This window comes from Talpa occidentalis, unplaced genomic scaffold (genome assembly GCF_014898055.3).
Source record: "Talpa occidentalis isolate TD23 unplaced genomic scaffold, MPIMG_talOcc4v2.1 talOcc4.6, whole genome shotgun sequence".
NCBI classification, from domain to species: Eukaryota; Metazoa; Chordata; class Mammalia; order Eulipotyphla; family Talpidae; genus Talpa; species Talpa occidentalis.
The window spans coordinates 57,288,316-57,313,143 of NW_023604972.1; the positions used below are offsets into that span (position 1 = coordinate 57,288,316).

At 34.0% G+C, this 24,828-nt stretch overlaps 1 protein-coding gene across 1 annotated transcript in view; it reads left to right on the plus strand.

Moving 5' to 3' along the window:
• CCSER1 (coiled-coil serine rich protein 1) overlaps positions 1-24,828 on the plus strand; it is a 714,838-nt gene that overhangs the window by 495,739 nt on the left and 194,271 nt on the right. Inside the window, exon 7 of the mRNA XM_054688053.1 lies at positions 22,755-22,832. Within this exon, the coding sequence (XP_054544028.1) occupies positions 22,755-22,832 (78 nt within the window). The remainder of the gene's footprint in view (positions 1-22,754; positions 22,833-24,828) is intronic.

Consider the following 24,828-nt stretch of genomic DNA (forward strand, 5'->3'; position numbering starts at 1 on the left):
ACTCAGGCTTGACACTTAGAATTTGTAGCTATAAGCTTAATAGCTTTCTGTAGCTGGCACAGTGCTTAGCTTTCTTTCTGTTTAAAAGCTGCCAACATTATCCTACCAATCAACACTTAAAACTTCCAAGAATGGATAAATACACTTTCCTTCCAGTTCAAGACTACATCCACCAAATCTGCTAAAGAAAAGCTACTCTGTACAGTTCAAGGTCAGCCCTCAACAGCTTGTGATTCCTAAGACCTGACATCTGTGTCTGGCTGAGACTAAACATGGTCTTTTTCTTTCTGAGTTTGTTGGGAATTGGGGGCTTTGCTGAGGCCCATTTATCCCACAAATCATCACTGAAGACTCACAATACCATATAAAAATAGATCCTTTCCTGTGTGAAAAGTCTCCGTAAGCTGCAGACAACTTTCTGGGTTAACCTCTTATGATCTCAAGCTTAAAACTCTCACTCAGACCTTAGATGTAAAAGCTTACTGAATAGTTGAACAAAACGCATGTTCTCTGCTTGTGATCCTGCTAGCAAAGGAAAGGATGAGTTGAGTCAAGCACACCAAGTTCATACATCCCAAGTTGATCAGCATAAAAATGTATTTCTTTACTGGGGATAGAAACTGAGTATGTAATGCTATTTGAGTTTCTTCTATATGAAAGGAGGAGGAGGAGAAAGTGACCCCATTCATACTTCATAATGTTATATTTCCTTTACATACCAAACACTCAACATAGTAACATATTATCAGTCTTTGACTTTATAAATTGTCTGTGTTTGTTTAGAAAAACCTTCCTTATTGTATGATAACTTATCAAAATATTTACCTGTATGTTCTTCAAGTGCATTTTTAAGATTTTTTTTTTTATATTTAGCATCTTAATCTAGGTGGAGTTTATTTGAATAACATTCAAGGACATATGACACCCCTAGTAGTTACCAAATTGACAAATCACATGCTAGTAAATTATCTGATATATTTGATATATTTATCTTTGCCTATTAATGTTAAAGTGAACTTAGAAATCCTCAAATTTCTCAAATAAGAGTGAAATCAGTACAGTAGCCTTGGAGGGAAATTTGATAGTATTGTATCCATTGGGAAGTTTGACAATTATAATCATATATTTGAGACTTTATAATTCTACAAAAGTATTGAAAGAAATGATCATAGATCTGTTTTATGAATGCCATAACAGCATTAATATAAAAAAGAATATAGAACAATTCTTTGCTAGGGGCCTAGGAAGGTTACTAAAGTTATATGATGGAATGTTATGCATTCATCATAAGATACATTGGAGAAAAATATTTTATTTGAGAAAAATTAATAAGAATAGTATATGGGGCACAATTTAGGAGAAATAAAGTATGTTAATCTCAGTCAATTACATTGCACAGAAAAAAAAAATAGGTGTTTCATCAGTGGCTATGTTTGTATAATAGGGATTTTAGTGTATTTTTCTAAATTTTTTGTTCCTTTTTCTAAGTTTGAACTTTTTACACGTTTTTTTCCATCTAAAGTTCTTAAGATAATTTAAAACAAAGACTTTTTATTAAAAGTATTTACAGTATTTGGTTCGTGGTAGTTCTCAATATTGTTTGTTATACATTGCTAATAAAATGAGACCATAATTTAAATTTGTGAGCTTAAAGAGAATACACCAAACGTGTTTAAGGGAAAAAAAAAAAAAAAAAAAAAGGAGGGATAATGAATGCAGAGTCAGTTCATAGATGAAACCATAGGAGATACCCAAAATTACTTTGTATCCAATTTAGAAGATTAGGAATCCAGGATATACATTCTCTCCCTGGGGAAACTTCTCTCAGATCATATTGATATTTGGATTGTTTGATTAAGTCATCCTGAAGTGGCATCTGTTTTTAGGAAATCAGTCTCACAGAATCTACACAGTAAAATGGGGGAATTTAAATTCAAATATCACACTGTCTCATAATGTGAATATCTGAGTAGAAACTGCAATTACCTAAAATTGAAGCAACCCCCTAAGCAAGATAAAATTAACATGCTTAGTAATTGTTAACCAATACTACCACTAACAAAAATTAACTGATTTCAAAACTACATTGCCGATAAGATTAGCTATCACTTTCTTCAATTATGTTTGCAAGGTGTTGGGATAAAGTGATTGAAGTTTTTTTTTTTTAATTTTTTTAAATATTTATTTATTTATACAAGCACTGGGTACAATCAGAAGCGCGGGAGGGTGAGTGAATTCACCAGAGCCAGAGCAGGGAGCAGAACAGGCAGAAAGACTGAAATACACTGCTGAGGGGAGCAGTGGGCGCGGGAGGAGAGGTCTGCGCGCCATGTGGGACCTTCGCCGGCAGCCGGGGATAGAACCAGCACTGCAGAGGCTGTGGGAAGCTTCGCAGCCCAGCGCTCAACCACTGCGCCACCGGGGAGGCCCATAAAGTGATTGAAGTTTTGATAGTTGATTTTTAATATTTTTTAATGAATGATATAATGTAAATTTTGTTACTGTGGAAAAGATCTAGCAATGATCAAAGGAGAAAGTGTGTTCTAAACAATATGCATTTCTTTATAAATTTGCCATAATTTCACAAAAGCACCCTTGAAAGCAGCTGAATACCCTTTTTTAGTAACGTTTTACTAGACTTTTCTACTTTTTTTTTTAAAAGATTTATTTATTTATACAAGCACTGGGTACAGTCAGAAGTGCGGGAGTGTGAGAGAATTCACCAGAGACAGAGCGGGGAGCAGAAAAGTAGACTGCCAAGTACACTGCTGAGGGGAGCAGCGGGTGGCAGGAGAGGTCTGCAAGCCAGGTGGGACCCTCGCCAGCAGCCGGGGATCGAACCAGCGCTGCAGAGGCTGCGGGCAGCTTCGCAACCCAGTGCTCAACCGCTGCGCCACCTGGGAGGCCCCTTTTCTACTTTTTAATGTGGTTTCTGAGTGCTGTTTTTTTTTTGGTGTTGTTTGTTTTTTTAACCAAAAGGGGAGAACTCAAATAGCACCATCCTGAGTTCTTATGCCAGGTTTAATTTTCATTATTAATTAAGATGTACACTATCTGATAAAGACCAATCTCTTGTTTAGCTAGTCTGAATTATCAAATAATCATCCTTGCCTGAATTTATGTCATTTAATTTCTGAACCTTTCAAACTAAGAAGCAATTCCTGATTTCCTTCTATAGGATTCATGCTGAAGAAATGAGTCAGTTTATTTCTTTGCTGAAGGGATTTGGGTTATTGTGAAGTCTGGTCACAGCTTTGATTTAGCTTTGATTTAGTGACCAAACAGTCAAGTAATGAGATAAGTGATTGGAATTGATCCAAAGATCAGCTTATTGCTAAGAGCAAATCTAACTCAACACAGAATCAGGCATGTATTAAGATAGTGTTCTTTTCAACTACTTGGATTATTAATAGTAGGCAGAAAAAGATTTTGAAAAGCCACTGCTTAAAAAAATCAATTTGATTTTAAGGTGAATTTCAACTGGAGCTTTTGTGTATGCTGCAGATCTATACTAAAAGTCTTTGAAGTTATGACCACATGGTAAGACAATAGGAAAATATTCACACAACGCTCACATGGGTGTCAAATCTGATAGACAATTCTGGACAATTTGCTGATATCATTAAAATTTATAATGGAATATATACTTTAGCCCAGTAACTCCAGATTAAAAAAAATGTTTTATAGATAATTATGCATGTAAGATTATAAATTTCAGGTTTGTTTATGTACCCCGAAAATGGGAATGCAATGCTGCTGAACTATATTATGATATAGCATTAAGACAGAATACTATGCAGATACATATATGCACGGATGTATGTGTGTATATATGTGTATTTATATATCTATAAAAGAATGAATTCATTATATACAAATATGTGAAAATTTGACAAAGCAAGTTGAAGAATAGTATATAAAACATGTTATCTTATAACTATAGAAGACAAAAAACTATAACTATATATTTGTGTATTTCTATTATAAACATATAATATCTCTGGTGGGTTATATAACAAATTGATAAAAATTAGTAGCTTCTGCATAGCTGGGGACTTGGAGTAGAAGGGAAAGTTTCCTGGAAAAAGATGTTGTTACTTTTGAATATGTTATTATCTAATCAAAAGTAAATAAAATATATGTATAATAGTAAAAAAAAAAGTAAACAAATACATTCTTATGTCCAGACTCCTTTTTACTAAATCTCTTTCATTTCCCATTTCATAAATATATAATCTGAATCCTCAGAAATTTAGAAAATAATGCAATGAATTATTTTGCTATTACATATATATTTCTAGACTCTCATCTATTATTTTGGATTTCTACTTAAGTCAATCAGTTCCAAATTTTAGATTTTATAACTTGCACCTTCCCAACTGTAATATCCACTGTTTTCTGAAAGTTATTTGACCATATGTAACTGCATTATCACTATGTCAAATACATTCTTAGGACTTAAATTTTTAATCTCTATTTTCTGGACTCTCTCTCTTAGATGTTCCCCTAGGTATGTTCGAACTACTTTGTGGGTCCTGCAATTTAGATAGAAAAACATTCTTTTTTTTAAAGAGTTTTTTTTTATTTTTACAAGAACTGGGGTACAGGCCAGAAGCATGGGAGGGTGAGAGGATTCACCAGACAGAATGGGGAGCAGAACAGGCAGACAGACTGAAACGCTGCTGAGGGGAGCAGCAGGCAAGGCCGGAACTGTCTGTTGCTCCATGTGGATATCTCCTTGACTGGCCGGGAATCAAACCCACACCACAGAGGCTGTGGACAGCTTCACAGCTCTGCGCTCAACCCGCTGCACCACCAGGGACACCCAGAAACACATTCGTTTGACCTTAGTAGCTTTGGTTGAATGAGACCATCTCTCTCAAAATTCCAGTTTCCTTATTTTAACTTTAAACCATTTGACTCTTTTGTACTTTTGTGTCCAACTGGGAAGGTCAGCCAGGATTTGGTGATACACACTCAACGATACCAAAGACATTGAATCAACATTACTTGAAATAAATGAATTAAGAGTTTAGGAGAAATCACTTCCCCAAGGAAAATCCAAATGTTTTTAACACAGGAAAATGGATTGGATGCTGAGAAGGCAAAACCATCAGATTTCAACTGCAATTAGATATTATAAATAAAGACTTACATTTTCATTTGGAGAGACTAGAACCAATAGAAAACATGACTCAAATCAGTAAGATTGTTGAGCTAGCAAAAAATAAAAAGAGTCATTCATGATTGAGGCATTGAATCAATTTCTTGTTCCTCTCATTTTGGCTTACTATCAAAACAATAAACAAGTAGGCAAGTAGTATACATCACTTAAGGTATGAAATGAGTAGAATCACCTTCTCCCTGAATAAGCTGGTTCCTCACAGAGGTGTAACTGAAATTCAGTGATCAGCACTTTGGATTGGGAGGCACTGAGGGCTGTTGGCTTACTGTTATTTGTAGGCTATACATGGTGAAGGAAACAAATTAGCTCTCAAGAACCTACCTAATAATATAAAGAATGTCTTTCTATGCACAGTTAGATGTTCTGCATTTCAATCTTGCTAAGTTCTTGGAACAACCATCATCTCACATGTGGGATGAATCATGGCACAAATCAAAATTTTAAAACTTAAAATCTAGTTTACTGTGTACTCTGTGGTTATTGAATGGCTGAACTAATAAATGTATTTACATAGAAAATTAGCATGTATAAGAAAAGAAAAATATTTAAAGAAAAGCAGCCCATTTACAGAAATACAAATTATCCTATGCATTTCATCAGTAATCACTTATCAAAACAACAAAATGCAATAGAATACGATGCATATTTCTGTAATAATTTTTAAACTGTGAGAATAGATGCTCCAATTGGAATTAACACATTTAGGTGAGCATTTAATTTTATTATATCTAAATAATTTTTTTTTTTTTTAATTTATACAATAGCTGGCGTACAAGCCAGAGGCTCAGGAGGGTGAGAGGATTACCAGAGACAGAGTGGGAAGCAGAACAGGCAGACGGACCAAAAGTGGTGCTGAGGGGAGCAGCGGGGCAACAGGAGAGGTCTGCCACGGCATGTGGAACTCTCCCTGACTGGCCGGCTGGCCGGGAATTGAACTCGAGCTGCAGAGGCTGCAAACAGCTTCACAGCGCTGTGCTCAATCTGCTGCACCACCGGGGAGGCCCCTAGATAATTTCTTTATAAAGTTTACCCAAATGGCTTAAAATTAGAATATTTTACTTAAACTTAAGTTTATGTACTCAACAGATATAGCCCAATTGATCATGTTTTATTTCAAGAAATCCTCCTAAGTAAATTTCAATCCCGGGCCTTCCTGGTGGCACAGGGGGTTAAACACCACACTATGAAGCAATCCACAATCTCTGCAGCAGGAGTTCAATCCCTGGCTGGCCAGAGAGAAACCCACATGGCAAAGCAGACCTCTCCTGTCTCACCCGCTGCTCCCCTCAGTGTGTATTTCAGTCAGTCTGCCTGTTCTGTTACCCGCTCTGTCTCTATTGAATCCCCCCCTCACCGCCACATCTCTGGCCTGTACCCCAGCTCTTCTATGTATAAATAAATAAATCTTAGATAGATAGATAGATAGATAGATAGATAGATAGATAGATAGATAGATAGATAAATAAATTTCAATCCCATAGAACAGATTCACTAATTGTGTTTTCAGGGAGGTATGATTAATAGATCTCTACTATGGAATTATGGCATTCAGTAAATATTAATACCGCAAACTCATTCTTCCAAGCACTTTAAGAGTATCCAAGCAAATAGATCATTTTATATAGCTGACGTGTTCCTTGAACATTCCTCTTTGGAACATGAAAGCATGCAAAACAATTTTAGATCAGCTTTTAGTGAGATCGTCATAGAAGATTAAAGATTATTTTTTGGAGAGGTTATGCATTCCAATAAAATGATCTGTCAAAATTTATTTGTCTGGAATTTATCAATGCCCCAATGAAAACTTAGTTGCTATGAGCGTACCAGTCACATATTATAATCCTGATAAGTATTATTATTCTTCTAATGAAGGAAAATGTTAAATGAATTTCCTATTTTAAAATACTTTCAGAAAAGTTACAGAGCTAATACAGAGAATTCCCACAAACCCTTCATCCAGTTGCCCTTATTATTATCACCCTAAGTCAGCAGAGTATATGTATTTGTCACAACTAATAACCAATATTCGTATATTACCTAAACAGCCATTTATTCGAATATCACCAGTTTTGCCTAATGTCTTTTTTTGCTATTCCAGAGTTGTTTTGTTTTTTTTTTGTTTTTTTTTTTAAGATTTATTTATCCATACAAGAACTGGGGTACAGGCCGGATGCATGGGAGGGTGAGAGGATTCACCAGAGACAGAGCTGGGAACAGAACAGGCAGACTGACGAAATACACTGCTGAGGGGAGCAGCGGGCGAGACAGGAGAGGTCTGCCACGCCATGTGGGACCCTCGCTGGCAGGCTGGGATGGAACCCGCACTGCAGAGGCTGTGGACAGCTTCATTGTACTGTGCTCAACCCCCCGCGCCACCAGGGGAGGCCCTATTCCAGGGTTTTAACAAGGACACCACATTATATTTAGTATTTGTGAATCCCTAACAAAAGGATTTGTGTAGTTCTCAGACTTCCATTGTCCTTGATGACCTTGCATTTGGCTGGTTGTATTTTGCAAAATATCCTTCAATTTGGATTTAGTCAGCTTTTTTTCTCATGAGTAAAATGAGGTCATTGATATGGGGGAAGAAGTATACCTTTTTTCACTTTATATCATTGGTTTACATGCTGGTAATGTGATGTTAATTTTGATTGCTTGGCTAATCAATATTTCCTAATTACGAAGTTACTTTTGCCTCCTTTTCATACTCATGCAGAGTCTGGTTTGGAAATTGGGGTAATAAATTCCACTTAGTAAAGTAAAGGAGTAGCTACATAATTATTTGAGATTATTTTGTAAGAGATTTTTGTCTCTTTCCCAAATATTTTTTTTAATTCATTCACTATGTATTTACCACCTTTTTAATCTTACATTTTGAGTTGTACTTTAATATTATGTTATTTATATCATTGCTCAATTTGTTCCAACTTTGGCCTTTGCGTGTTTTCTCATGTTGGCTCTTTTGTCTGTTTGCCCCACGCCTTTAAGTATTGCCTTAGCTTCTGGCACACGATGTTTGAGATTCATCTTAAATGCCCCTTGCTCCAGTTCTAGAGTAAGTCATTTCGCTGAAGTGCCTTCTTTTACAAGATAAAACAAACGTTTAGGGCACTGGGCATTGATCAATAATATTTCATTTAATAAAGTTAATACATCTCCCAGAACCAAGGCAAAATTAAAATGTGGCATAATTAATAACTATTTTAATACTTATAAAGCATTTCCCTCATTTTTATAGATAAATTCAATTCCTTAATTTCTAAATAAATGAAAATATTTTAAATCTGAATTTAAATTTAAATGTTAAGTTATGTGTCACTGTGCAAATGACAGCATCAAAAAATTCTTATATAAACATTACAGGATCAAGTGATAGATTATTTGTGAAGCAATGGAAAATTTTTCATTTATTAATGTAAAAGAACAAAATTACTGTTTTTCTAAAGGCAAGCACGATGAATGCATATTTTTATTTATCAATAATAAATATAACAAACAAAGATGTGAGATTCAAAGTATCAACATTCTTTTCTGGTTCAGTAATTATTGTGTCTTTAATTTTCCTATTTTTTCCCTTCATTTTAATTGAGGTAATGTTGGTTTACAGTATTGTTTCTATTTTGGAAGGATAGAATACCCCCCTTCTGGTGCTGTTATTGTAGACTCCCATCACCAAAGCATATATAGACCACCACCAAAGTCCATTGTACTACCTCCCTATCTGTCTGTGTATGCCATCCCTCCCCCTTGCCATCTGAATGTGTGTCAGATCTCTAGTCTGTTTTCAAAGACTAGTTTTTGACCTTGGCTTTAACAACCCTTTGAATGGTTTCTCTGTATTCCACATATAAGTAATACCATTGGTATTTGTCTTTCTCCTTCTGACTTATTTCACTTAGCATGATCTCTCCCAGCTCTATTCATGATGCCACAAATGGCATGAATTTCTTGGTAGTTGAGTAGTATTCCATTGTGTATAGAATACCTTCTGTTCTTTTTTCTTTTTTTTTTTAATTAAAGATTTATTTATTTGTTTATATAAGCACTGGATACAGTCAGAAGCACAGGAGGGTGAGAAAATTCACCAGAGTCAGAACGGAGGGCAGAACAGGCAGACCGATGAAGTACACTGCTGAGGGGAGCAGTGGGTGTCAGGAGAGGTCTGCACCATGTGGGACCCTTGCCCAGTGGCCGAGGATGGAGCTGGCGCTGCAGAGGCTGCGGGCAGCTTCGCAACACAGCACTCAACCGCTGATCTACTCGTCTGTTACTCGCACCTAGGCTGGCTCTTATAGTTCAACTATTGCAAATAGCAATGCAATGAACATGGTAGTGTCAATTTCCTTTGAATTAGTGTATTTGTGTTCTTTGGAAATTCTGAGTCATATCGTAGACCTATTTTGAATATTTTGAGAAACCTTCATGCACTTTCCAGAGGTTTGCATTCCCACCAACAGTGCAAAAACATTCCTTTTTCTCTACATGCTCACCAGCACTTACTGTTTTTGGTATTCTTGATCTAGACCATTCTCACAGGAGTGAAGTGGTATTGGTTTTCATTTCCCTGATTGTAAATATTTTTCCATGTGCCTGTTGGCCATCTGTACATATTCTTTTGAGAACTGCCTACTTAACACTTCTGACCTTGTTTTCAGTGGGTGATTTTTTTCCCTTTGGTTGAATTATTTCAGTTATTTGTAGATCTTTGATATCAGCCCTTTGTCAAATACATGGTGTGCCAATATGTTTTCCCATTCAGTTAGGTGTCATTTTGTCTTAGTTATGGTTTCTTATGCTGTGCAGGTTTTTTTTTTTTTTTTTTTTCAGTTTGTTGTGATCCCAATTGCTTATGTTCTATTTTGTTTTCCTTGCTGTTGGAGACATACCTGGGAGGATATCACTGCAACTTATGGATTGTTTTGCCTATATTTTCTTCTCTATGTATTTTATAGTTTTAGATGTTACATCCAAGTTTTTAGTCCATTTTGTGTTTTGTTTTGTTTCATTTTTGTTAATAGCATGAGCTAGTGCTCTAGTTTCATTCCTTTGCATGAGGCTGTGGAGTGTTCAAAAAGAAAAACAGCTATTGAATAGTTTTCCTTTCTCTAATGAATGCCCTTGGCTCCTTTGTCATATATTAACTGTCCATCTAGGTTTAGATTTTTTTTCTCATGTCAATTCTATTTCATTGATCTCTATTTTTATTTTTGTTTCAATACTGTGCTATTTTAATTATTATCTTTAGAGTATTATTTGAATTTGGAAGTGTAATATCACCATTTGTCCTCTATTTTTATTAGGATTGCTTTAGTCAACAGGGGTCTTTTTGCTTTCATATGAATTTCCATGATCTTTGTTCTAATTCTTGAAAATGCTATTGAGATTTTGATAGGGATTACATTAATATGAATGATGATTTGTGTAAAATGGTCATTTGACTGTGTTAATTTTTCCAATTCATGAGCAGGGAATATCTTTCCATTTATTTTGTAGTCTTCTGTTCCTTTTAAAAATGTTTTATAGTTTTTGTACAGATCCTTTACCTCCTATGTTAAGTTTAGGTATATAATTTGAGGGAGGGGGCTGATTGTACATGGGATAATTTTCTTAATTTCTTTCTCTTCTAGCTTATTGATTGCATATAGGAAAGTACGTAATTTTGTGTATTGGTTTTATAACCTGCTCTTTATTAATTTATTGCTTCAATAAGTTTTTCAGAGTAGTCTTTAGGGACTTCCATGTATTATTATCATGTTGCCAGCTATTATTGATAGTTTACTTCATCTTTCCCAATTTAGGTTCCTTTTATATCTTTCTGTTGTCTAATTACTCTTAGTAAGACATCCAATACTATGTTGAATAGTCATGGTGAGAGTAGAAAACTTTGTCTTGTACTGAATTTATTGGAAATGATATTGCCTGTGGTTTGTCATGTCTTTTATTAACATAAGTTCCATTTATCTCCAATTTTTGAGGATTTCCTTCATAAATGGATATTCAGTCATATAAATATTACTTTTCAGCTTTTGATATGATTATATATATTTTTTTTATATTGTGTTCTGCTGATGTGGTGTCACTGGTGTAAATCCCACTCAGTCATGGCATATGATTCTTTTAATGCATCATTGGATTTGGTTCACTAAAATTTCATTGAGGATTTTTCATCTGTGTGCAAAAATTTAACAATGAAATCTGTGTACAAGTTCTTAATATGTATTTGGCTTTTATATTAGAGAAATGTTGGCCTCAGAGAATGTGTTTGGCAGTTCTCTTTCGTATCATTTTTTTGGGAAGAGTTTTAGAAAGATAGGCATTATTTATTTATTTATTTATTTATTTATTTATTTATTTATTTATTTATTTATTTTGGGTTTGGCATAACTCACTTGTGAAGCTATCTAGTCCCAGGCATTTGTTTTTTTAGGAGAGTTTTGATTACTTTTTTTAATTTCCTTGCTTGTGATTATCTGTATAAGTTTTAATTTCTTCTCAATTCAGTCTCAGATGATTGTGTAATTCTAAGAATCTGTCCATCTCATCTAGGTTATTGAACTTATTGGCATAAATATGTTCATAGTAGTCTCTTATTGTTGTCTGAGTTTCTGCAGTGTCTGTTGTAATTTCTCTTTCATTTCTGATTCTATTTGTTTGAATTTACTCCCTTATTTTCTTGATAAGCCTGGCCAGCAGTTTATCACTTTTTCAAAGAAACAGCTCTATGTTTCATTAATCTTTTGGACTGTTTTGATTTTTATCTCATTAATTTTTGTTCTAATTTTTAATTGATTTTTCTAGTGTCTTGATTTTTTTTTTTCATCTTTTTTTTAGTGCCTCTGTGACATATGTTATTTATTTGATCACATTCTTTTCTCTTGTTGTGGGCCTGTATTATCATATGTTTCCTTTTAATACCACTTTTGTTGTATCACTTAAGTTTTAGAAGTTTGTGTCCTCATTTTCACTTGACTCTATGATTTTTTTAATGATTTCCTCATTTACACAATAGTCTTTTGGTAGTGTGTTGTTCAGTTTCCATGTAGGCTTTCCCTACTTTGTCTTTGATTTCTGGTTTTATACATTTCTGGTCATAGAATGTTGTTGGTATGATTTAAATCTTCATGAATTTGTTGATATTGTGCCTTGTGAGTGTATATGTGGTCAGTTCTGGGGAATATTTCATGTGCACTTGAGGAGAATGTGTGTTCAGCTTTTTGGGGGTGCAGTGCCTCTGTTAAGGCCGTATTGTCTTAATATTTTGTTTAAAGTTATTTTATCCCTATTTTCTATCTGGTTCATCTGATCATTGGTGATAGTGGGATGTTAAATTCTTGTACCATAATTTTTTTTTTTCAAAGTTGGTAATAATCCCCCATGTACATTGGTACTCCTTCATTTGGTGAGTATACATTGATTAATATTTGTTCTTCCTGGTGCATTGTACCCTTAATCATTACATAGTGTCCATCTCTGTCTTGTTACTTTTTTAACCAGAAATCTATTTTGTCTGATGTAAGTATTAATTATACCATCTTCCTATGGTTCGATTTGCATGTAATATAGTTTCCCAGCCCTTCTTCTGAACCTCTGTTTATTTTGGAACTCACATGTGTTTTATGGAGAAAGTCGAAGTTTTGGTTCTGTTTTGTAATCCAACCAGATAGACCCTGATTATCTTTTAATTGATGAGTTTAGTCCATTTACATTTAAAATGATTCTTGATATATGAAAGTCTGTTGCTGCCTTTTTATCCTTAATTTATTTGGTTCAATATATTTCCTTTTTCAGTTCTATGTGTGTATTCCTCTCTTCAGTTTAGATGTGAAAGTTCCTTTCAATATTTCTTGGAGAGTTGGTGTAATACTCGCAAACTCCTTCAGTTTCTCTTTTTCAGAGAACACCTTTACGTGTCCTCATATCCCAAGGAGAGCCTTCCAGGATGGTGTATTCTTGCCTGGAAGTTTTTATTGTCAACTATTTGGAACACTTTGTTCCACTGTGTGATGCCCATAGAGTTTCTTCAGAGATGCTTCATATTAGCATAATTTTGGTGCCTGGTGCCTTTATAGGTTATCTGTTTCTTCCCTGTAGTTAGCTTCAATATTCTTCCTTTCACTAATATATAACCTGATATAGGTCCCATTTTATTTATCTACTCTGGAGTTATTTTAGCTTCCAAGATTTGCACATTTAGCCCCTTCTCCAGGCTTGGAATTTTTTTTTTCTCTATTATTTTTTTAAGTATGTTTTTTCCTTCACTTCTCTCTTCCCTCTCTAGGAGACCTATTATTCTTGTATTGCCTTTTCTCATGTAGTTGGAAAATTCTTTTGAGTTTTTTTTTTTTTCCTTTCATTTTACTTTTTACTTTACTTCTCTTATTCTACTCAGATTTTATGTTTATTCACTTATTCAAGTACAATTACACTGATTTGATATTTCATTTGGTCTAATCTACTCTCATACCTTTCTTTTTTCTTTTCTTTTTTTTTTTAACTCTCATACCTTTCTTTCTTTTTTTTTTTTTACTCTCATACCTTTCTCCTGAATTTTTCAACACTTCTACCTTTTTTTTTTAATATCCTGTCTCTCCATGCATTTTCTTATTTAGAACTTCAGTTTTGATCTCTGTTTGTGATTGTATTTCTCAGTACATTCAATTGTCTTTCTGAATTTTCTTCCATTTCCTTTAATTTCCTTATCAATGTACATGATATTCTGTTATTGATAGGAAGAATATAACTTCCATGTTTTTATGATTGGTTTCTGGAGATTTCTGCATTGTGGTATTCCACACATTTGAGGATCACATACTCTACTCTGGTGCTTCTTAGTAGTCAGATCTTCTTCCATGATACTTAAGTTGGAGAATTTCAATGGAGTTATTTAATTGTTATTTCCCATCTCTTAACAACTTGCCCCTCATTAGTCACATACATTTTTAGGAACTATGTCATAAGTATCCAGGTTAGTTCTCTACAGTCTCATGCCATTGCTTTCCCCTAGTGTGGTCTCATTTTCATTAAAACTAATGATATTTGCTGCTCACCAATATTATGTGAAAATTCTTTTTTTAAATGATCTTCCTTTACATATTTATTATTATTTTAATTAATATTTTATTTTATATAATTCTTACATCATTTTTCATTTTTGCACAATATATGCATTATCATTTTGGTTATATTCCCCATACATTTGCACCCCCCCATACATTTGCACATATGCCAAAGTGACATGGTATCTGAAGAAATTCTCTTTGTGCTTAGATATATTTTTTAAATTTATTCCTCATCTTGTTCCTTAGAATTTTATTTAATACAGTCTTTTCTACCTGTGCCTCTTTTTTATGAGAGTCAAAGATGAGTCAACAGTAAGAGAATTAATCTCCTATGTGATGATGCTTCGCTCTGTGGCATTATGGTTAACCCCTCCACATAAAGTTTTATTTCTTTCCTTCTGCCATCTATCTACAGAAAATGGGCAATATGATGAGAATATTGCATATTAAATAAAAATTTTAGTACTTTAGTAAATTCTTTCTCAACACACACAAAAAGATAATATCCCTATACTTCTATGTCTTATACTTAAGTATGGTTAAGCCACTAGCAACTGTTTTATCCCCATAAAATGAGTGAGATTAGCTCAAGTGTTTACTAACATAAAAATAATTTTTGTGAAAATCTAGTACTAGAATATGTATGATATAAGTATTAAATTTATTTAATGTTCATCACACACCCCAAAATTGCAGACATTTTCAAAGAATAGAATTCTATCTGTGAGTTATTTATTTGTTTAGTTAGTTTGGTGATCAAATGTAAACTAAAAGGTTGTTAGAATAAAGCATAAGTGAAAAGTGAACTTATATATGACAAGATTTCTTATATGAAGTACTGAAAGTATAAGCAGCCAAAAAAGGCAAATAAGATGAAAAGCTTTTGTTCTTTTGGATACACTAATAAGAGATAGGCAGCACTGGGTGAAATTATTGATAATAAGCTCATGTGACAAAGGATCTGTATCCAAATAACTCAGTGAAATAGAAACTTAGTCAAAGTACTTGGACAGAAACTTCACAAAACAAGTTATACCAATGATCAAGATGCATATCAGAAGTACTCAACATCAGTAGTCACTCATGGAAATAAAAGGTAAAACTTCAATGAAATGGCAGAAATAAAAAAAAAATAAGACTAATAACACCAAAGTATGTAAGATGCGATCTAAATTGGAGTGCAAAATATTACAACTCTTTGGGAAACATTTGTCATTTTCTTAAAAAGTTAGCATAACACTGGATATAAAGTTATCATAGGAATCAAGTAATTTCTCATTTATTTACACAAAAGGAATGAAAAAATCTGTCTACAAAAAGAGATATGCACATACGTTCAGCATAGTATTATTTATAATCACCCCAACCTAGAAGCAACACAAATTCTAAAGGTGATTGTATAAACAAACTGTGATCTACCATTAAATATAAATAAATTAAAAGCCTTGACAACTGAAACATACAGCATTATTGGACAAATAAAACATATAATATGACATGGAATTCAAAATTAATTTGCTAAATCAAAGAATCTGGATCCCAAAGAGCTCACATTGTACAATTCCATCATTACAAAATTCTCAGGAAGGCAAAGATAATCTACAGTGATATAGTGTATCTGCATTGCCTTGGATCAGGTAGAGGGAGAATGCAAAGCAGCTTTGGAACATTTTGTTTTTTTTTTTTTAATTTTTAAGATTTATTTATTTATACATACAAAAACTGGGGTGCAGGCCAGAGGTGTGAGAGGTGAGAGGATTCACCAGAGTGGGGAAGAGAACAGGCAGACTGACTGAAATACACTGCTGAGGGGAGCAGAAGGCGAGGCAGGAGAGGCCTGTGTGCCATGTGGGTATCTCACTGGCTGGCTGGGGATCTAACTCATGATGCAGAGGCTGCAGATAGCTCCACAGTGCTGTGATTAACCACACATGCCACCAGGCAGGCCCTGTATTGTTTTTGAGGTAATCTTAGTTTACATTGTTTTTATTTTGAAAGTATAGTTTCCCCCTTCCAGTATAGGAAAAATCTTGGAATTAAAATACCCTATATCTTGATTTTGGTGGTAGCTACACATGTGCACACTTAGGTCAAAAGTCATCTAAAAATACATTTAAATACTGCATTTTAGTATAGACATGTTATACTTCTATAAGTTAGGTTTAAAGCAAAAGATAGATTGGAGATGAGGAATGAAAGAACTTGCAAATTTAGGATAATCATAAACTAAAAACAGGGACATGGCAGTGAACAGTTTCTTTGAAACTCTTTCAATACAAAAAAAAAAAAAACTGAAGAACGTTGTGCATGAGAAGAGGATGATATTCATAAAATATCTGATCTTCTCAAAAGCAAGTATTTGTCTAGATTTTATTATTGAACTCAAAGATGTCATTGGAGGAAAATTTACATAAAAGAAGCTGGCGTATACGAGAAATAGAGAGCACAGAAGTGTTAACAATGTGTGTGAAATGCCATTGTAAATGTAGGGAAAATAATAAATTTTATGTTATTAAATCATGCTACTAATTGGAAATAAGCAGATATCTACTAGATTTGCAAGCAGAAAATCAGGTTTTAGGGCAATGGTCAGAATTAAGATAGACTTCTTTAACCTGCAAAGTAGCTCCAGTGCAGTGTCCAATTGGATTAAAAACTCAAAGATGTTACATGAAAATTGCATAGATTCCTTGCTGTGTGCATTATTTCTTGTATAGAAGAAAAAAAAAACTGTTTTATAGTCTCATGGGATTTGCTTTCTCCTTATTGTGTAACAGTCATTTCCAAAGTCTTTGAAATATATCAAAAGCAGATGAAGCCATAATTCTAACAAAATATTTTATGAAGAAAATTGTGGAAAAATACCTACTCTTAACTTTAAAAACATCAAATGCCTTGGGTGTGTTGCAGTAAGATACACATGAAGGGGTAATCCTGTGCTTCTAAGTCATACACAATGTTGTAAACCATTATTACCTAAATTAAAAAAATAATAAAAAAACTAAATAAAATCATCAAATGTAACTTATGAAGTGCTTTGTCAATCTGTGTTTAGATATATAGTGTGTCAGTGTTGCTATTATTAAATGAAAGGGTAATGAATTTAAAAACCAAATATAGATAAGACTTATATCTGAAGAGATTACAAAAGTATTTTATTTAAAAGGGTAAACATGTTGGAATGACACCTAAATTACAGATCACTGAAAGACAAATGGAAAAACAATAAGCTAAATTTGAAGATAGCTTTATTCTATTTTGGTATTTCTCCACCTCATAATTAAATTCATTTTATCAGATGTTGTCATATAAGATTGATTTTTTTGGTAATATTTCTCAAGATTTCCTAAGAACTATAGAATTAGTGTGTCACGTTATAAGATTGATTTGAAAATTAAAACTAGAACATTTGTTCTTGAAGAATGACATTCAAAGAGTCAAGATCCCATGATTTGAATTTTGAAGTCTACTTTTTTTTTTTTTTTTTTTTTTTAAAGATTTATTTATTTATTTATACAAGCACTGGGTACAGTCAGAAGCGCTGAGTGGTGAGAGAATTCACCAATGCCAGAGCTGGGAGCAGAGCAGGCAGAAGGACCGAAGTACACTGCTGAGGGGAGCAGCGGGCGGCAGGAGAGGTCTGTGCGCCATGTGGGACCCTCCTCTGGTGGCTGGGGATCAGCCGGGGATCGAACCGGCACTGCAGAGGCTGTGGGCAGCTTCGCAACCCAGCGCTCAACCGCTGTATCACAGGGGAGGCCCTTGAAGTCTACTTTCCTCAATGTTTAGAATAACACATTATATCTGGGAAGTTGTGGGGGAACTCAATCCTAAAAAAAATAGTTACCCAAGAAGCTTGATTTGAGCTTATGTATGGAAGTTTAGGAACCTCTGTCTGCAGTAATATTGTAACTGGGTCGCTGCAGTGCTGGAAGATACAGGGCAAGGTGGCTTAGTTGGGACTGAGGCACACTGCTCTCATCCTCCCATTGTGGGTGTTCCTTCTCCCTCAGCTCCAGCAAAGCCAGCTCCACCCATGGCTCCCCGGAGTCCACAGGACCATCAGCCTGCACTGCCCTGAGTGTAGGCTGGAGTAGACATTTCCCTATTTTATATCTAATTCAAGGATCATACATGAACCAATCAGGTGTAAACTAAAAGGATCATTAGGTGCAAGCTAAATGGACCAATCATGTTCATGCTACATCATTAGTTATTCAGTTTAAAAATGCAAAACAAGGGCCTCCCAGGTGGCGCAGCGGTTGAGCGCTGGGTTGCGAAGCTGCCTGCGGCCCCGGCTGCTTCCTGGCCACCGGAGGAGGGTCCCACATGGCGCGCAGACCTCTCCTGCCGCCCGCTGCTCCCCTCAGCAGTGTACTTCGGTCCTTCTGCCTGCTCTGCTCCCCACTCTGGCTCTGGTGAATTCTCTCACCCTCCCGCGCTTCTGACTGTACCCAGTGCATGTATAAACAAAACAAACAAACAAATAAAATAAATAAATAAAAGCATGCCTCTATAAAAAAAAAAATAAAAATTTAAAAAAAAAAATAAAAATTAAAAAAAAAAATTAAAAAAAAAAAATAAAAATGCAAAACAAGCTGCTTGGTGCTAAACAGTCCAACCATATGCTTGGGTTTGAAAATGCTCCAATTTATAGTGTGGGGGACCCTAAAGGAAATGAAAGGCAGAGCACGAACCAGCTTGATGCATCCTGCTCCAAGTCTCACAAAGAATGGTTTTCTGGTCTCTGAAGCGAAAGACACTTTCATTAAACCAACTTCAAAGAAGGATTCTGCTCCCAGACTCTGACAAAGAAGATTTCTGTTCCTGGTCTTCAGAGAGGAAGCATTTATCGGACAACCTTGAAAGAAGAAAGATTCAGCAGATGGCTTCTAAAAAGATGGAAGCATTGTGGACCTCCAGGGGATTCAGCAAACCTGTGTGGAATTCCAGACTTCCAGACCTCTAGACATCCACACCTCCACAGACTTTTGCAGACTCAACTACTTCATTTGCCTCCAACCCTACCTCTGATATTTGTCTGCAAGAAGTACTGTTGGGCTCATTACAGCATTTCGAATTGCTGACCATAGCCTCTGATTCTCAGCCCCACCCCTGTTGCCATCGAGTCTCTAACTACCTGGTTCTATATCAGGCCCAGCTGCTGCTGTGGGCTGTTGCTGTGTCACCTCACCTTCTGTGAGTGGCTGTTGTTTGGGACTTTGGACACTGTCTGGCATGAGACAATTGGCCATTTGTGGCCTTGAAACTCTATCCATTTCCCCAGTCTCCTGATTGTTGAATAAACCCTGTTGTTAGACAGGGTTGTAAGCTGAGTGGTTTCACAAAGGGTAAGAACTCACTGACAGTGATCTGTCTACCACGTTGGGTTGGCTCTGTCCTTTGATCCTATTGTAGTATTATTTTAGTATTGTCATAAGTGTCCTTTTGTAGTACTCTTTTTAAAAGTTTCAATATCATCAGGCCTCCCCTGGTGGCACAGCATTTGAGCACTGGGCTGCGAAGCTGCCTGCAGCCGCTGCAGCACTGGTTCAGTCCCTGGCTGCCAGGCGAGGGTCCCGCATGGCGCGACAGATCTCTCTTGCCGCTCCCGCTGCTCCCCTCAGCAGTGTATTTCGTCGGTCTGCCTGTTGTGTTCCCTGCTCTGGCTCTGGTGAATTCTCTCGCCCTCCTGCGCTTCTGACTGTACCCAGTGCTTGTATAAATAAATAAATAAATCTTTAAAAAAAAAAGTTTCAATATGATCTAGGCTATTTTCACAACTGAATATCCTCTCTGTTTCCTTAATATATTATTTTTAAGACCATGATACTTAAATGTGCTACACAGAATATCAGTACTTCAGGAAAATATCAGATAATTGAGCTACATATGAGTATACTACCACTTGCTTAATAATCTATCATGCAATATCTAATGTTGAAAAAATATCTCTCAGTAGTCATGTTTTTCTATTTCTTCCAAAAAAGAATATTAATCATTTCTTATGTTAGAATACTGTGATAAATTCATTCCAAAGAAAATCTTTGCTTCTCCATTACATAATAATATAGTGAAGGTCAGCACTTCAGAATATTTCCTGATTTTGATCAAAAGGTCAAAAAATTGAGTAAATTTAGAAATTAAAATCAGTAACTTACTCACTTCTACCATAGTGCAAGATTTTACAGATTCCTTTAGTAGATTATTATTCAGTTTTTCACCTAATTACCTCCTAGAGCTATTCTGAATCAACACAGGCTTATATCAGTTTCTAGATGTTGCAGTATACGTTATATATAAAAAAAAAAAAATACTATCTTTGTTCCAATATGTAGAGTTTTCTATTGCTTCTAGACTAGACAGTGGGATATAATTCCCCTTTGGTGGATATTTAAAGCATGTATTTGTTTATTGTACACCTGGATCAATTGAATACATGATACTAATAAAAAAATAGAAGTTGCTAAGGAACATCAGGTCCTTTGACTGAACTTATATCAGTCAAACTTGTCTACTTGTTCTCTCATCTTAATCAAGTTTAATTATTTTTTGCTATAATCTTTACTGCAAATTTTTTTCTGTATCTGTACACATGTTCATTTGGAATCCAAGCTGAAAAATATATAGGCATGTATTTATTTCAAATTTTATTTTCTTATTTACTTAAATGGAAAAATTCCTCTGAGAGAAATAGCTAAGAATATGGTGAAATATTCCATTGTTTTTATGTACTACATCATCTTGATCCAGTCATCTATTTTTGGGTATTTGGGTTGTTTCCATAGCTTAGCTATTATAAATAGTGCTGCTATAAACATAGGGGTGCAGGTGCCCTTTTGAATTAATGATTCTGTGTCCTTTGGGTAAATACCTAGGCGTGACATTGCCTAGGTATATGGAAGCTCCATCTTTAGCAGGTTGAGAAATCTCCCCACAGCTTTCCATAGGGGTTGGACCAGTTTGCACTCCCACCAGCAGTGCAGGAGAGTTCCTTTTTCTCCACATTCTCACCAACATTTGTTGTTGCTAGTTTTTTGTTTAATATGTGCCATTCACGCTGGTGTAAGGTGGTATCTCATTGTAGTTTTGATTTGCATTTCCCTGATTAAAAGTGATGCTGAATATTACTCAGCAATCAAAAAAGATAAACTCAAGCAATTTGCAGCAACATGGATGGAGCTGGAATGGATCATGCTCAGTGGAATAAACCAGAAAGAAAGAGAAAAATGCCGATGGTCTCACTCATAGCAGGAATTTAGAAAACCTAAATAAGAGACCAGGAAAAGGACTAATTATAATAAAGTAAAAATCAAAATCAACAAGCAACTATAAACCAGAGACACACTGGTGGGGGAGGGATTAGGGTCAAAATAAGAGGGGTGGGAATTGTATGGGTAATATAACCAAGATGAAAATGCATACATTGTGCAAAAATGAAAAATGATGTAAAAATATATAAAAGAAAAAAAGAAAAATTAACAATATAGTGAAATAAATCAACTTACTATATATTATATGGTATCTTTTCATCCTTTTATAAAAATAATTATGAGTACCTAAAATATATTTTGTTATGATAATCAATTACTTAAGTTTTATTGATTATATTTTAATGGACTAACTATCAGTACTAGCAGTATACTAATAATTCTCTTATATTTGTATAAAACTTTTGTCCTTAAAAGTTTTGCTTAACAGAATATATTAAGAAAATTGTAAAATATCAGGACTATGAATATTTTTAAAATAAATCTAATATTGGCCTCCCTGTTGGCACAGGAGTTGAGACACAACCTATGACACTATCTGCAGCCTCTGCAGCACAAGTTTGATCCCCGGCCAGGGAGTTACCCATATGGCACAGCAGACCTCTCCTGACTCGCCTCGACCGCTGCTCCCCTCAGCAGTGTATTTCAGTTAGTCTGCCTGTTTTGTTCCCCACTCTGTCACTGGTGAATTCTCTCGCCCCACCCCACACCTCTGGCCTGTACCCCAGTTCTTGTATGCATAAATAAATAAATCTTTAAAAACATAGAAAATAAATCTACTATTAAAAAAAATCAATGTCTGCATTTTGCTGTTGATATTAATGGAAGATATGGTTTTTATAATGAACAAGAATTGGTTACAAAACAAATATCCATGAAAGAAAAAAATGAAAAATGAATATTGAAAAATCAAACTGAAAGCTGGCAAAATAACAACAAAATAAATCATTGCAGATATAATTTAATTTTCAAAAAAGCTAATGAAATAAATGCCATCCTAACACAAGAATTGATCATTTTATTTATTGAAATATACTTAAATGTACACTGAGAAGTGGTAATATGTCTAATTTCTCAGATAACTAATTCTACTTAGTGAATAATACATTAAATAATAATGAATTTTTGTTTTCATATTTCACTTATTTTTGTTTAATTTTAATAGGAAAGATTAGATTTTACATTAAGAATAAAAATTAATACAAAAAAGTACCTCAATTCATGTTTTTTTCTTTTCAGAGTGCAGATATGAGCCCTGCTAGTAGCAGCACTTCACTTCCAGTCAGTCCTCTTACTGAAGAACCATTGCCTTTCAAGGTAATAATTTTAAGATAGCTAATAAATATTTTACTGTAGTAAAATAGTTCATGCATAAATGGTGAGTGAACAACTTTAATCTGTAAATATTATATTTTCAAAAATTATTTTTTGTTATTTTTGTGTTCTTTACACTGCTAAATCAATGTAAAGACTGGGATGGAAATGAATATTTTATGGAACACATTGTTTGCCTTGCACATAAGTGACAGTGATTTTATTGCCATAGTTTGATGTAATGAATTAAAGGCTTCATATTTTTATTTGTATTTCTATTAATTTAAGCAATTAGTTTTAAATCAATTGACCTTAACAAGTGGTTAATTTTTTATTATCTGGTTAAATTTTAATTTATGACTCTAGGTCATAATTAATTATTTAATCTTTGCAAAATATTTGCCAAAATCAAAACTGACATATAAACTTCGTATTCAAAAATATTTTAGTAAATATGCAAATCATTATTAGTAGAATTCTTAAGTTTATAATTATGAAGAAATATTCTTGTTTTACTATTTAAGATTTATTATTTCTCTTTAAGCCAGAGCTTGCAGATCAGGTATTTTTATATTTTTACCAAAGATGTTTGGATTTTTTTAGGATTATTGAAAATAAAGCCTTGTAAGAATAGGAAATAAAATCTTAGCACATTGGGATGATGCACTTGAATGTAATGTTTTTAGTTCAGTTTGACTTAAAGGCAGGCAGATACACATTTTGGGTTTCATTATGACTTTTATGATTTTTGTGTTTTATCGTATTACTTTTTGTTTTACATTTTTCATATAAGAGCCATATCATATTTAACTTAATTTTGCTCACATCTCATACAGTGACTGGCATAGATTTCCAGACACTCAATGTTTGCTTTATTATTAAGAAGAAAATTATAAAAGGCTATGAATCCACTGTGGATCTTTGGTTTTCTAATTACGGACTTTTTGCTTAATGATAGATAATATTTGCTACAAACTCATTTATACATCAGAGAATTAGTTGTTAAATATGAAATAATTTTCTGATTGCATTATTTATTGATAAATTTGCTAAAACTAATGGAGAAGATAATATTGTTTAATTTAGAGTTATTTTCATTTTATGGGTATGGATATAGCAAAGTTTATGGAAGAACATTTTATGTAACAGGATTTAATTGAATTCTCACGACATTACTGGAAATCATTTTCTCTTTTTAATTATATTGATAATGACCCCACTCCATGAAAATTAACATTTATTTTTAGTGGAGATCATAGAAAAAGTTAGATATATTGTAAAAACTGCTGACAGACATAAAGGTGATATAAATATAATTTTCTTATTTTCTCTGACTGATTCTAAGGGATCAATATTGTTTCCGTGTTAATGTATAAGTGGTTTTATAAGTAATTAAAACACCCGAGTGCTTATAATATATAATGTTGAATTTTAATGATCAAGATAGCACTAGTACCTTTTAAATTACTTCTTCTGTGAAATGAATATTTTTCATATTTTACCTCAGACTTTTTGAGTAGATATAAAAAACTCTTATGAGTATTTAAAATTATCTAAAATTAAATACTGAAATTATGAAATAAAACTGCATTGGCTTCTCTATATTTTGTTTGTAAAATAACATGTAAATTAGTAATAGAATATCCTTATATAAACACACAATATATATAAGCTATTTTGCAATATACCATAGTGACTATAATTGCAAAAATGTGCTGAAAACTACATAATGCATTGAATGCATTTACATTTTCTTGTAATGATATCCTGAAAGAAACTGATGTTACCATTCAGTTGTTCCTAAAATTATTCAAAATATGATATTAAACCAATGGCAATCAGAGAAAATATGTCATTCCCATTGATATGGCTTGGTTTCTCATTTTAAAATAAGAAGAATTTTCTTTAAATCCCACTTTCCTAATGCAGTGATTTCATCATCCATTGCCATCAATATCTGCTCTAGTGTTTGAAGGAAAATCCTCTGAAACAGAAGCTT